We start from the raw sequence: 12,642 nt of genomic DNA on the forward strand, positions 1-12,642 counted from the left end.
CATGGTCAAGCAGGTAAAACTACAGGATACCCCGTGGTGTGTACCTTCTCTCTCCTCTCTCTTGCCCAGAGGAATACCTTCTCCTAATAGCTGAGGTATTGGTCCGTACAGGTGGGCGGCCAAACTTATCCTCAAATCGCTGGAACTCTTGGGACCATTTCTCGGCTAGTATGTCTGGCAGTTTCTCCACAGCCGCAACGAGGGAGTGTCATGGTTTAACCCCAGTCAGCAGCTAAGCACCACGCAGCCGCTTCCCCCTCCCCCCTCCCAGTGGGGTGAGGAGGAGGAAAGGAAGAAAAAAGTAAAACTCGTGGGTTGAGATAAGAACAGTTTAATAACTAAAGTAAAATAAAATACACTACTATCTAAGAATAATAATAATAATATAATAATAATAATTGTAATGAAAAGGAATATAACAAAAAAAAAAAGAAATATCACCCAAGAAAAGACAAGTGATGCACAATGCAATTGCTCACCACCCGCTGACCGATGCCTGAGCAGCAATCCACCCCTCCTGGCCAACTCCCCCAGTTTATATACTGGGCATGAGGTTCCATGGTATGGAATAGCCCTTTGGCTAGTTGGGGTCAGCTGCCCTGGCCATGCTCCCTCCCAGCTTCTTGCACACCTGCTTGCTGGCAGAGCATGGGAAACTGGAAAGTCCTTGGCTTAAGATAAGCGCTCCTTAGCAACAACTAAACCATCAGCGTGTTATCAACATCATTCTCACACTAAATCCAAAACCCAGCACTGTACCAGCTACTAAGAAGAGAGTTAACTCTGTCCCAGCCGAAACCAGGACAGGGAGGAAGTGAGACTTTCTTCATATTGCCGGCCAGCCAATTCATCCACTGTTGGTCCCTCCTCGTCTTTCCAGTCCATTACTGCCAATGCATTGGCATACGATGATGGTGCGCTTTGTACAAACTTCCGCCACATGGGTTGTGCACATTGGACTTCATCTGGATCTGTGGGTAACTGCACATTGTCCAGGTCATAATAAACCATCTCCTGCACAGCTAATTCCCTCAGGTACTGAATACCTCTCTCCATGGTGGTCCACTTGCCTGGGTGACATATAACATCTTCCTTGAAGGGATACCTTTCCCTCACGCTTGACAGGAGTCGCCTCCAGAGGCTGAGGGCTTGTGTCCCTTTTCCAACCGCCTTGTCAATGCCCCCTTCCCTAGAAAGGGATCCCAGCTGCTTGGCTTCCCTACCCTCTAATTCCAGGCTACTAGCCCCATTGTCCCAGCAGCGGAGCAGCCAGGTGATAATGTGCTCGCCTGGATGACGGCTGAAGTCTTTTCGCATATCTCGCAGCTCACTCGGGGATAGTGACCGGGTGATTACCTCTGGTTCTGCCTCTTCCTCCTGTTCTCGTGATGACCCTGGTTCACCTTCATCCTTTGCTAAGCGAACTGATTTTTTTGTATATTTCTTCTTCTTTATAGGGGCGATTGATACTGGCACTGGTTGATTCTCTAGTTCAGGTGCATCACCCATCGCCAAGGTTTGAGTAGCCACACTGCCTGTCACCGGGGTCTGAGTAGCTGGTCAAGCCAATCATATACCATGACAGAGCACAAACTTTGCAGCCTGTTCTGTTGCAGATGTCCTTCTGTTCACTGGCACACAGTCCACAGCACTCCCCCAAGGTAGTACGAAATGCAGGAAAAGTAAACAAAGTGTCTTCCTCTGCCTGCTCTGCAGGTGTAAGACATGCTCCCAAGCATGCTCTCAAGGGCTCGCACGTGTGCTGTATTTTCATTCCTTAGGTTGTCACCTGTGACAATGGCATTACCAGACCGCACTCACCTTTCAGTTTCTTCTTTCCATATTTTAATCCAAATAGAGACATCCCAAAAATTTATTTTAGTCCAACTCCATGGAATTTCTGCAAGACAAAAGAGAAGGTAATTCACAATGGGGGTTTCTAGTCCCACAGCATGACATGATGCAGCACATACATGTAATTCTGTGCCCTTAAAATGGGAGAACCTAGTTCCTAAGCACCATGGCCAACAGCTACAGTTTATCACATAGCATATTTTAAATGCAAAACCATCTCAGGTTTGCAAGTTGCACTGCATTGGTGTGGGCCACCTTTTACCTTGGACATTTTGATCTGTTCATCTCTTGACATGGCACAGAGAAGGGGCTGGTGGAGGAGAGACTGAAAAGGACATTCCTACTACCTTGGCCCTATATGAAAAGGAGAAATACACTCACAGGGCTTGTACTTAAGGTACAGAGGAGCTGTGTGACTACCCAGAGCAAGACCAGCTTCCCTGAAGAGGAGGAAGCAGCAGGAAACACTGGTTTCCTGTACATCTGCCTGTGCTCAACATGTGCTGGCTCACACTGTTGTCCATCTGCTGGTCACCCTCTGTGTTTGGGGTGGACTAACCTGTACAGCTCTGAGTAAAACTTCTCCCCTGCTGGCTGCACACTTCCTGGCCCAGAAGCCAGGCACCAGAAATGCATTTAAGGCACTGAATATACCCTGATATGCAGAGGAACTGAGCATTAAAAAAATCACATCAAAATCTGTCGGTGATGAAACTTTCGGTGTTCCAAGCATCGGACAGTTTATTTAAAGGACTTAATGGTCATGTTGGTGCTGACAGCCTGCAAAGATCTGTGAGCATGGGAAAAGCCAGCACAGTCCGGCACGTCTGGCTGACCAGGAGCCTGAATCAACAGGAACGCTGTATCAGTTGCTTAACCGGCCAGTGGAGCCAAGCTGAGACATTTGAAGGAATCATGATATATCTAGAACAATTGTTCTAGGTGACAGAATGAAGTTTTTGCACTTTGACACTACTCCTGTTTCACAAAAAAAAAATTTAAATTCTGGATAAAGAACACCAAAACCAAGTCCATGGTGACTTGCAGACATGCATATGGTCTCTCATACAAAAACATAACAATTCCTCCTGTTAAAATTTTAAAGCACCACTTATTTAAAATCCTATGCTATCTGTGCCAGAGCAAGGGTGTCTTAGGAGACAAGTATAGCAGATAATATATTGTATTTTGGAAACACACAAATGTGAATACAGCCTATGCCACTGCTCAAATGTAATCCTGATACAACATTACCAGATCGTGCCCGGTGCAATGTTAGGCTTCACGTCTTTTCAGAAACTGAAGGTAAACTTTAAGGAAAACTCTACAATCATTGCATAGGTTGAACATTTCTGTGCAGATCTCTATTCCAGATGCTAAAGCAGAGCTATTTTTAGCAGCTGCAATTCAATGAGCCTGAGATAAGGCAAACAGCAGCAGGTAAGCTACAGCCAGCCAGCTAAGTGCTGTACACCCTGAGCACAGAGCAGCCCTGGCACGGTGCTCCCTGCCGCTCACTGTGGTGTTTGGGAACCCCTCTGTGCCCACTGTGCTTGAAAGAGATCCTTTTTCTATTCACTCATGTAGATCCAACTGTTTCTGCTCACCAGAACAAATGCTTTGGCAACACCTCTCCCCAAAATTTCCTCTGTCCATGGAGCCACTTAAACCACTTAAAATTACAATACTCAGTGTTACAATCTAAAGCTTTCTCAACCCTGCTGACCAACCTTACTTTCCATCCCTAACTGACCTCAGTCTATCATTTTCAACATATTTCTTCCATGTTTTAGAATTACTATTATGTCTTACAAAACTCTCCTAACTAGGACTGAGAGCTCCACATAAACTGGTGGGAGGAGCAAGGCACACTACCCACACACCTAGAGGTAGAGACCTCAGATTTCCTCAAGCACCAGGAGCCGCATATCTGATAATCACAGTCCACTGACAGCACAAGGATGCAAAAGGTTGGCTGGTTTTAATCATCTGATATGGCTACACTGCTGAACTCTGGATTTTTCTGTATTTGCCAAATGTTTTAGAAAGACTTCGCAGCTACCAAACCTCTCCCAGCTGTGTACTCAATTGACAAGGCATATAATTTCAGTAGAGGGAAAAAAAGGATGTTTATGTTCGTGGGGGAGCAGAGAAGAGAAGGTGGTTATAAGCCTTCTTTCAGCAGTAATAACATCAAACAAACAATAGTTAAGATCCACGTCTCAAACAAAAACCTGAAACTTCCTTCAGCTCTGACACATGGATTTTGTTAATTACTGTGATTCTTTAATCATTGGTTTCTGGTGTGACCGCAGTATGACAACAAGACTGCAACAATACACTATTTTGGCATGGAGGGCATCTTTAATTCCTTCAGCTTCTCAGTGCGTTTGATTAGGATTGCATTCATTGAACATCTTCACTCAGCAGCAAATTTAAGTTACCATCATGGCCAGCTTGATTAAGCACAAATATCCTTACAGGCTCACCATTCCCATAAAACCTTGTCTTTTAGGGCAGACACGGATGATAACTTTGCCATATCCACTTGTACCAATTACCTCTCTGGTACGTCATTTTCAGCACACAGATTTATCATAGCTGCTTACTTTTAGGTAAAGCCCAGGAGTTATGAATCCTTCCCAAGCTGACCTGATCCTCTATGCAAAACTCAGTCCCTGGCTTGCCCAAACCACAATGTCATTTGAGAATGTGTCAGTATTCAATGGGCACACACATGACATTAAGGGCTTGACACACCTCTATTGCACTAAAGTGTACCCTTTATTTTCATAATATTACAAATATCTTTCTTTCTTTGCTGGTTTGTTATTGACTCACACATCTAATCCTCATACTCTTTTACCTAGCAACTTTACCAATCTCACACTGGCTATAGCTTCTTTGTGTGCCTGTCTGCTCACAGCCCAGTTTGTGCCAGTACACCTTCATACTTCCAGGTGTCTGTTGTCAGTCTGAGAGTTCATTGACCTTCAGCTGCAAGTGTGAAAACAAACCTAAGAAAATGATGGTGGAGTTGTTGTCCCTTTTGGTGGTGCTCCATGAACTGCTCCCATTTGTGTTAGTTATCACAACTTCTACAGCCAGATGTGGTCTCTTGGCTGATCTTAGCTCTGCCTGCCTTTCAATCCCAGGTCTTTTTCTTGGGGCATTTTGGACTCTCAATCCTACCTGCAAGGTCCAAGATCTTTGCACCTGTATCTATCAACAGTCTCCCTCAGCGTATTTTTTTTTTCCCCAGACTCCACTTGTAATCAAAATTCATGTCCCTGTTCAGTTTTCTTTACGTATCTCTCTACTTTTTAAATTTGAAATTCAGCTTCCCTTCCAAAATTGCAATGATGGGTCTTCAGCCTCATATCACTCACATACACTGCTATGGTTTTAATTTCCCTTTGTGCTTTCTGGAAAAAAAAGATGTCTCGTTTCATTTTCATGTGGCATGTCCTGGTTTCGGCTAGGACAGAGTTAATTTTCTTCCTAGTAGCTGGTATAGTGCTGGGTTTTGGGTTTAGTAGGAAAAGAATGTTGATAACACACTGATGTTTTTAGTTGTTGCTAAGTAGTGTTTATCCTAAGTCAAGGATTTCTCAGCTTCTCGTGCCCAGCCAGCAAGAAGGCTGGAGGGGCACAAGAAGCTGGGAGGGGACACCATCAAGACAGCTGACCCAAACTGGCCAAAGAGCTATTCCATACCATATGACATCATGCCCAGTATATAAACTGGGGAGAGTTAACTGGGATCGGATCGCGGCTCGGGAGCTAACTGGGCATCAGTCAGCGGGTGGTGAGCAATTGCATTGTGCATTGTGCATCACTGGTGGTTTTTTTTCTTTTGTTGTTGTTTGTTTGTTTTTTTTCCCTTCCTCCCCCTCCTTTTTGTTATATTCCTTTTCATTACTATTATTATTATTGTATTTCATTATTACTATTGTTAGTATTATATTTTACTTTAGTTATTAAACTGTTCTTATCTCAACCCACGAGTTTTACTTTTTTTTTCCCCTTTCCTCCTCCTCACCCCACTGGGAGGGGGAAGGGGGAAGCGGCTGCGTGGTGCTTAGTTGCTGGCTGGGGTTAAACCACGACAGTACTTCTCAAATTTTGGTAAGACACTTTCACAGCCTCCTATTCCTGAATTAATTGAAAACCTATAAAACACATGAAAACTTTCTATAGTCAGAAAAAAGGCAATTTCTGTTTGCCTTCATTTTCCCTGGCACCAGCTATTTTCAGATGCAAAGTGAAGCACTGCTTAAATCTCCTCAAGTTGCCTTCCACAGTCTGTGTAAGCCCTTCTGGACTTTTTTTGCTGTTCCATTTTCCACTCGATTATTTTGGTTTTTTTCACTTCTGTTTACTCCAGGTACCCTGTGCTGTTCAATAATCAACCGGGGCTCACAGTATTTGAGAGATACCTTTATTAATCACGCAGGTCCAACTCCTCTGCTTAACAGGACACGTGTTACTTCCCCATGTTTCCAGAGCCTATAGCAAAAATTATTTAAAGCTTTGTCCTGGTTTCGGCTGGGACAGAGTTAACTCTCTTCTTAGTAGCTGGTACAGTGCTGGGTTTTGGATTTAGTGTGAGAATGATGTTGATAACACGCTGATGGTTTAGTTGTTGCTAAGGAGCGCTTATCTTAAGCCAAGGACTTTCCAGTTCCCCATGCTCTGCCAGCAAGCAGGTGTGCAAGAAGCTGGGAGGGAGCATGGCCAGGGCAGCTGACCCCAACTAGCCAAAGGGGTATTCCATGCCATGGAACCTCATGCCCAGTATATAAACTGGGGGGAGTTGGCCAGGAAGTGCGGATCGCGGCTCGGGAACTAACTGGGCATCGGTCAGCAGGTGGTGAGCAATTGCATTGTGCATCAGTGGGTTTTTTTCTTCCCCCCCCCTTCCTTTTTTTGTTATATTCCTTTTCATTACTATTATTATTATTATATTTCATTATTACTATTGTTAGTATTATATTTTACTTTAGTTATTAAACTGTTCTTATCTCAACCCACGAGTTTTACTTTTTTTTTCTTTCCTTTCCTCCTCCTCACCCCACTGGGAGGGGGGAGGGGGAAGCGGCTGCGTGGTGCTGAGCTGCTGACTGGGGTTAAACCACGACAGCCCTTTTGGCGCCCAACGTGGGGCACGAAGGGTTGAGATAACAACGGATCTGACCAGAGTGTGTTAAAACAAACTTGTTATAAGTATTCATTGTATTGGTTTGATAGTCACTGGTTACAATGTGGGTTCTTTTGCTCTCAAGGTTGGTGTGGTGGTTCTTGAAGTTGCGTTATGTAATGCCCTACTTGCAGTATATGCTCCCTGTTGTGCTGTTTATCACCTGTGGGAACCGGGCTAGAGTTATCACGTTGTTGTTGTTTGTAACACTGGTTTATGATATGATAGAAGTGCAAGCCGTGAAACTAATCGGGTGTTTGTACTCGGCATTGTTGTCACCTCTGTACTTCGGGAGCCACCTCTGGGAGACTATTAATAATTGTACCTTTGACCTTTTCTCCTCTGGGAGCCAATCTGTGGAGGAGAGATCTCCATACTTCAGGTGCTATCTCCTGCAGAATATTAATAACTGCACTTTCTACCTTTTCTCCTCGGGGAGCCAACCTATTGGGGAGACATCTTCCCACATCTTCCCTTTCTCTGCCAGGTTAATTGCAATAGCATTGGAGGAGTTTGTAAATTTTGAATCTCCTTGGGATGTTGAACTCAGCATGGTCCTATTGCTAGGAATCAGCCTGATCCTGAATGTGGTTCAGGTCTTGCCTAGGGTTAAACAACTATTTAAAAATACCACCCAGAGATCAGCTCCCACGACTGCAGCTACTCCAACCCTGGTGACAGGCACTGTGGCTACTCAAACCCAAGCAACAGGCACTGTGGCTACTCAAACTCTGGCGATGGATGATGCAGCTGAACTAGAGAATCAACTGGTGTCAATATCAATCATCGCCCCTATACAGAAGAAGAAATATACAAAAAAATCAGTTCGCTTAGCAAAGGATGAAGGTGAACCAGGGTCATCACGAGAACAGGAGGAAGAGGCAGAACCAGAGGTAATCACCCGATCCCTATCCCTGAGTGAGCTGCGGGATATGCGAAAAGGCTTCAGCCGTCGTCCAGGCGAGCACATTATCACCTGGATGCTCCGATGCTGGGACAATGGGGCTAGTAGCTTGGAATTAGAGGGTAAGGAAGCCAAGCAGCTGGGATCCCTTTCTAGGGAAGGGGGCACTGACAAGGCGATTGGAAAAAAGACACAAGCCCTCAGCCTCTGGAGGCGACTTCTATCAGGCGCCACACGACCCATGTGGCAGAAGTTTGTACGAAGCGCACCATCGTTGTCTGCCAATGCATTGGCAGTAATGGACTGGAAAGATGAAGAGGGACCAACAGTAGATGAATTGGCTCGCCGACTTCGGCAATACGAAGAAAGTCTCACTTCCTCCCTCGTTGCGGCTGTGGAGAGACTGCCAGACACGCTAGCCGAGAAATGGTCCCAAGAGTTCCAGCGATTTGAGGATAAGTTTGGCCGCCCACCTGTACGGACCAATACCTCAGCTATTAGGAGAAGGTATTCTTCTGGGCAAGAGAGAGGAGAGAGAAGGTACACACCACGGGGTATCCTGTGGTTTTACCTGCTTGACCACGGAGAGGATATGAGGAAGTGGGATGGAAAACCTACCTCGGTCCTAGATGAACAGGTATGTGAATTGTGAGGAAAAACATCTACAAATGAGGGTTCTTCCAGGAAAATTGCTGCTTCAGCCTCCAGTGAGCACTGTGAGCGGTGTGGCCGACAGAGTGGAAGGGCTGATCTTATTCCTGATCCTATGAGAAGGAATTCTAATCCATTTTTACAAAAGGTGAGTGGAGAATCCTATGACCGGGACTAGAGGGGCCCTGCCTCCAGCCAGGTGGAGGAGAGGGACAACCGGGTTTACTGGACTGTGTGGATCCGATGGCCTGGCACATCAGACCCACAGGAGTACAAGGCTCTAGTGGACATCGGGGCACAGTGTACTCTAATGCCATCAAGCTATAAAGGGGCAGAACCCATCTGTATCTCTGGGGTGACAGGGGGATCCCAACAGCTCACGGTATTGGAGGCTGAAGTGAGCCTAACTGGGAATGAGTGGCAGAAACACCCCATTGTGACTGGCCCAGAGGCCCCATGCATCCTTGGCATAGATTATCTCCGGAGAGGGTATTTCAAGGACCCAAAGGGGTACCTGTGGGCCTTTGGTATAGCTGCCTTGGAGACAGAGGGAATTGAACAGTTGTCCACCTTGCCCGGTCTCTCGGAGGACCCTTCGGTTGTGGGGTTGCTGAGGGTCGAAGAACAACGGGTGCCAATCGCTACCACAGCGGTGCACCGGCGGCAATATCGCACCAACCGAGACTCCCTGATTCCCATCCATACGCTGATTCGTCGACTGGAGAGCCAAGGAGTGATCAGCAGGACTCGCTCACCCTTTAACAGCCCCATTTGGCCAGTGCGAAAGTCTAATGGAGAGCGGAGACTAACAGTGGACTATCGTGGCCTGAATGAAGTCACGCCGCCGCTGAATGCTGCCGTGCCAGACATGCTGGAACTTCAATATGAACTGGAGTCAAAGGCAGCCAAGTGGTACGCCACAATTGATATCGCGAATGCATTTTTCTCAATCCCTTTGGCAGCAGAGTGCCGGCCACAGTTTGCTTTCGCTTGGAGGGGCGTCCAGTACACCTGGAATCGACCGCCCCAGGGGTGGAAACACAGCCCCACCATTTGCCATGGACTGATCCAAAATGCACTGGAAAAAGGGGGAGCTCCAGAACACCTGCAGTACATTGATGACATCATCGTATGGGGCAACACAGCAGCAGAAGTTTTTGAGAAAGGGGAGAAAATAATCCAAATCCTTCTGAAAGCCGGTTTTGCCATAAAACAGAGTAAGGTGAAGGGACCTGCACAGGAGATCCAGTTTTTAGGAATGAAATGACAAGATGGACGTCGTCACATCCCAATGGATGTGATCAACAAAATAGCAGCTACGTCTCCACCGACTAGTAAACAGGAAATGCAAGCTTTCTTAGGGGTTGTGGGTTTTTGGAGAATGCACATTCCAAATTACAGTCTGATTGTAAGCCCTCTCTATCAAGTGACCCGGAAGAAGAACGATTTCAAATGGGGCCCTGAGCAACAACAAGCCTTTGAACAGATTAAACGGGAGACAGTTCATGCAGTAGCCCTTGGGCCGGTCCGGGCAGGACCAGATGTGAAAAATGTGCTCTACACCGCAGCCGGGGAGAATGGCCCTACCTGGAGTCTCTGGCAGAAAGCACCCGGGGAGACCCGAGGCCGACCCCTAGGGTTTTGGAGTCGGGGATATCGAGGATCTGAGGCCCGCTATGCTCCAACTGAAAAGGAGATATTGGCAGCATATGAAGGAGTTCGAGCTGCCTCGGAAGCGGTTGGTACTGAAGCACAGCTCCTGTTAGCACCCCGACTGCCAGTGCTGGGCTGGATGTTCAAAGGGAAGGTCCCTTCTACACATCATGCAACTGATGCCACCTGGAGTAAGTGGGTTGCACTGATCACACAATGAAGTCGAATAGGAAACCCCAGTCGCCCAGGAATCCTGGAAGTGATCACGGACTGGCCAGAAGGCAAAGATGTTGGAATATCACCAGAGGAGGAGGTAACACGTGCTGAAGAGGCCCCACTGTATAATAAACTGCCAGAAAGTGAGAGGCAATATGCCCTGTTCACTGATGGGTCCTGTCGCATTGTGGGAAAGCATCGGAGGTGGAAGGCGGCTGTATGGAGTCCTATAGGACAAGTTGCAGAAACTGCAGAAGGAGAAGGTGAATCGAGTCAGTCTGCAGAGGTGAAAGCCATCCAGCTGGCTTTAGACATTGCTGAACGAGAAAAATGGCCAATACTTTATCTCTATACTGACTCATGGATGGTGGCAAATGCTCTGTGGGGGTGGTTGCAGCAATGGAAGCAGAGTAACTGGCAATGCGGGGGTAAACCCATCTGGGCTGCCCCATTGTGGCAAGATATTTCTGCCCGGCTAGAGAACCTGGTTGTGAAAGTACGTCATGTAGATGCCCACGTACCCAAGAGTCGGGCCACTGAAGAACATCAAAACAACCAGCAGGTAGACAAGGCTGCTAGGATTGAAGTAGCTCAGGTAGATCTGGATTGGCAGCATAAGGGTGAATTATTCATGGCTCGGTGGGCCCATGACACCTCAGGCCATCAGGGAAGAGATGCAACATATAGATGGGCTCGTGATCGAGGGGTGGACCTGACCATGGACACTATCGCACAGGTTATCCATGAATGTGAAACATGCGCTGCAATCAAGCAAGCCAAGCGGTTAAAGCCTCTTTGGTATGGAGGACGATGGCTGAAATAGAAATATGGGGAGGCCTGGCAGATTGACTATATCACACTCCCACAAACCCGCCAAGGCAAGCGCCATGTGCTTACAATGGTGGAAGCAACCACCGGCTGGCTGGAAACATATCCCGTGCCCCATGCCACCGCCCGGAACACTATCCTGGGCCTTGAGAAGCAAGTCTTATGGCGACATGGCACCCCAGAAAGGATTGAGTCAGACAAGGGGACTCATTTCCGAAACCACCTCATAGACACCTGGGCCAAAGAGCACGGCACTGAGTGGGTATATCACATCCCCTGTCATGCACCAGCCTCCGGGAAAATCGAGCGATACCATGGGTTGTTAAAGACTACATTGAGAGCAATGGGTGGTGGGACCTTCAGATATTGGGACACACATCTAGCAAAGGCCACCTGGTTAGTCAACACTAGAGGATCTGCCAATCGGGCTGGCCCTGCCCAATCAGAACTTTTACGTACTGTAGAAGGGGATGAAGTCCCTGTAGTGCACATAAAAAATATGCTAGGGAAGACAGTCTGGGTCACTCCTGCCTCAGGCAAAGGCAAGCCCATTCGTGGGACTGCTTTTGCTCAAGGGCCTGGGTGCACTTGGTGGGTGATGCGGAAGGATGGGGAAGTCCGATGTGTGCCTCAAGGGGATTTGATTTTAGGTGAGAACAGCCAATAGATTAAATGGTATGATGTTAATTGCTATATAACCCTGCCACTGTATGTCATCACTACTATAGTTGTTATATGCTATATCAACAGTATTACAGTAAGAATTATCTAAATTAATGAAGAATGAACTTTGATAAAACCAAGCGAAGTGCAGTAGTGATGGAACCAGGACTGACTGCAGCATGCAACAATCCAACATCACACACCATCCTCCTGCTGCACCCAATGTCACCTGCCTGCCACATCACACCAAAGCCGGATCCTGCTCTGCCGACTGAGCGGACTTCACACCATCCCTCCTGCCCAGACAGACTGTTACGATAGATGGAGTCCAAAGTCATGGACTGAATGAACTCAAGAGACATTTGACAGAGATGGCCCATAGACCGCAGGAATGATATCTATATGTATATATTAAAAGACAGGAAAAGGGCTGAGGAACATTGGCAATCTCTGGCAACTGTGGCGGAACGGATAAGAGACTTGGCAAAAGAGAGCAGGTGGAGGCTCGGAAAAGGGAAGGCTATGGTTTGTGGTGTTTTAGGAGCTGCATTGATAGCTGCCCAGAAAGATAAACATGTCGTTAAACAAGCTGAGCAGGAGGAAAGTGAGTCTTTGTGAGATTGGGTAAAATCATTGCAAGCAGAATTGGAAGTAGAGCGGGTGAAACGGCAAC

At 46.9% G+C, this 12,642-nt stretch overlaps 1 protein-coding gene across 2 annotated transcripts in view; it reads right to left on the reverse strand.

The window, feature by feature from the left end:
* Positions 1–647: 647 nt before the first annotated feature.
* Positions 648–12,642, reverse strand: part of LOC127028070 (arrestin domain-containing protein 3-like) — a 36,124-nt gene continuing 24,129 nt past the window's right edge. For both annotated transcript variants that reach the window (XM_050913896.1, XM_050913898.1), the window contains exon 3: positions 648–1,900. In XM_050913896.1, coding sequence (XP_050769853.1) covers positions 778–1,509 — 732 coding nt within the window. In that variant the 5' untranslated portion in view covers positions 1,510–1,900 and the 3' untranslated portion in view covers positions 648–777. The remainder of the gene's footprint in view (positions 1,901–12,642) is intronic.

Source organism: Gymnogyps californianus, unplaced genomic scaffold (genome assembly GCF_018139145.2).
Source record: "Gymnogyps californianus isolate 813 unplaced genomic scaffold, ASM1813914v2 HiC_scaffold_170, whole genome shotgun sequence".
Lineage (NCBI taxonomy): Eukaryota > Metazoa > Chordata > Aves > Accipitriformes > Cathartidae > Gymnogyps > Gymnogyps californianus.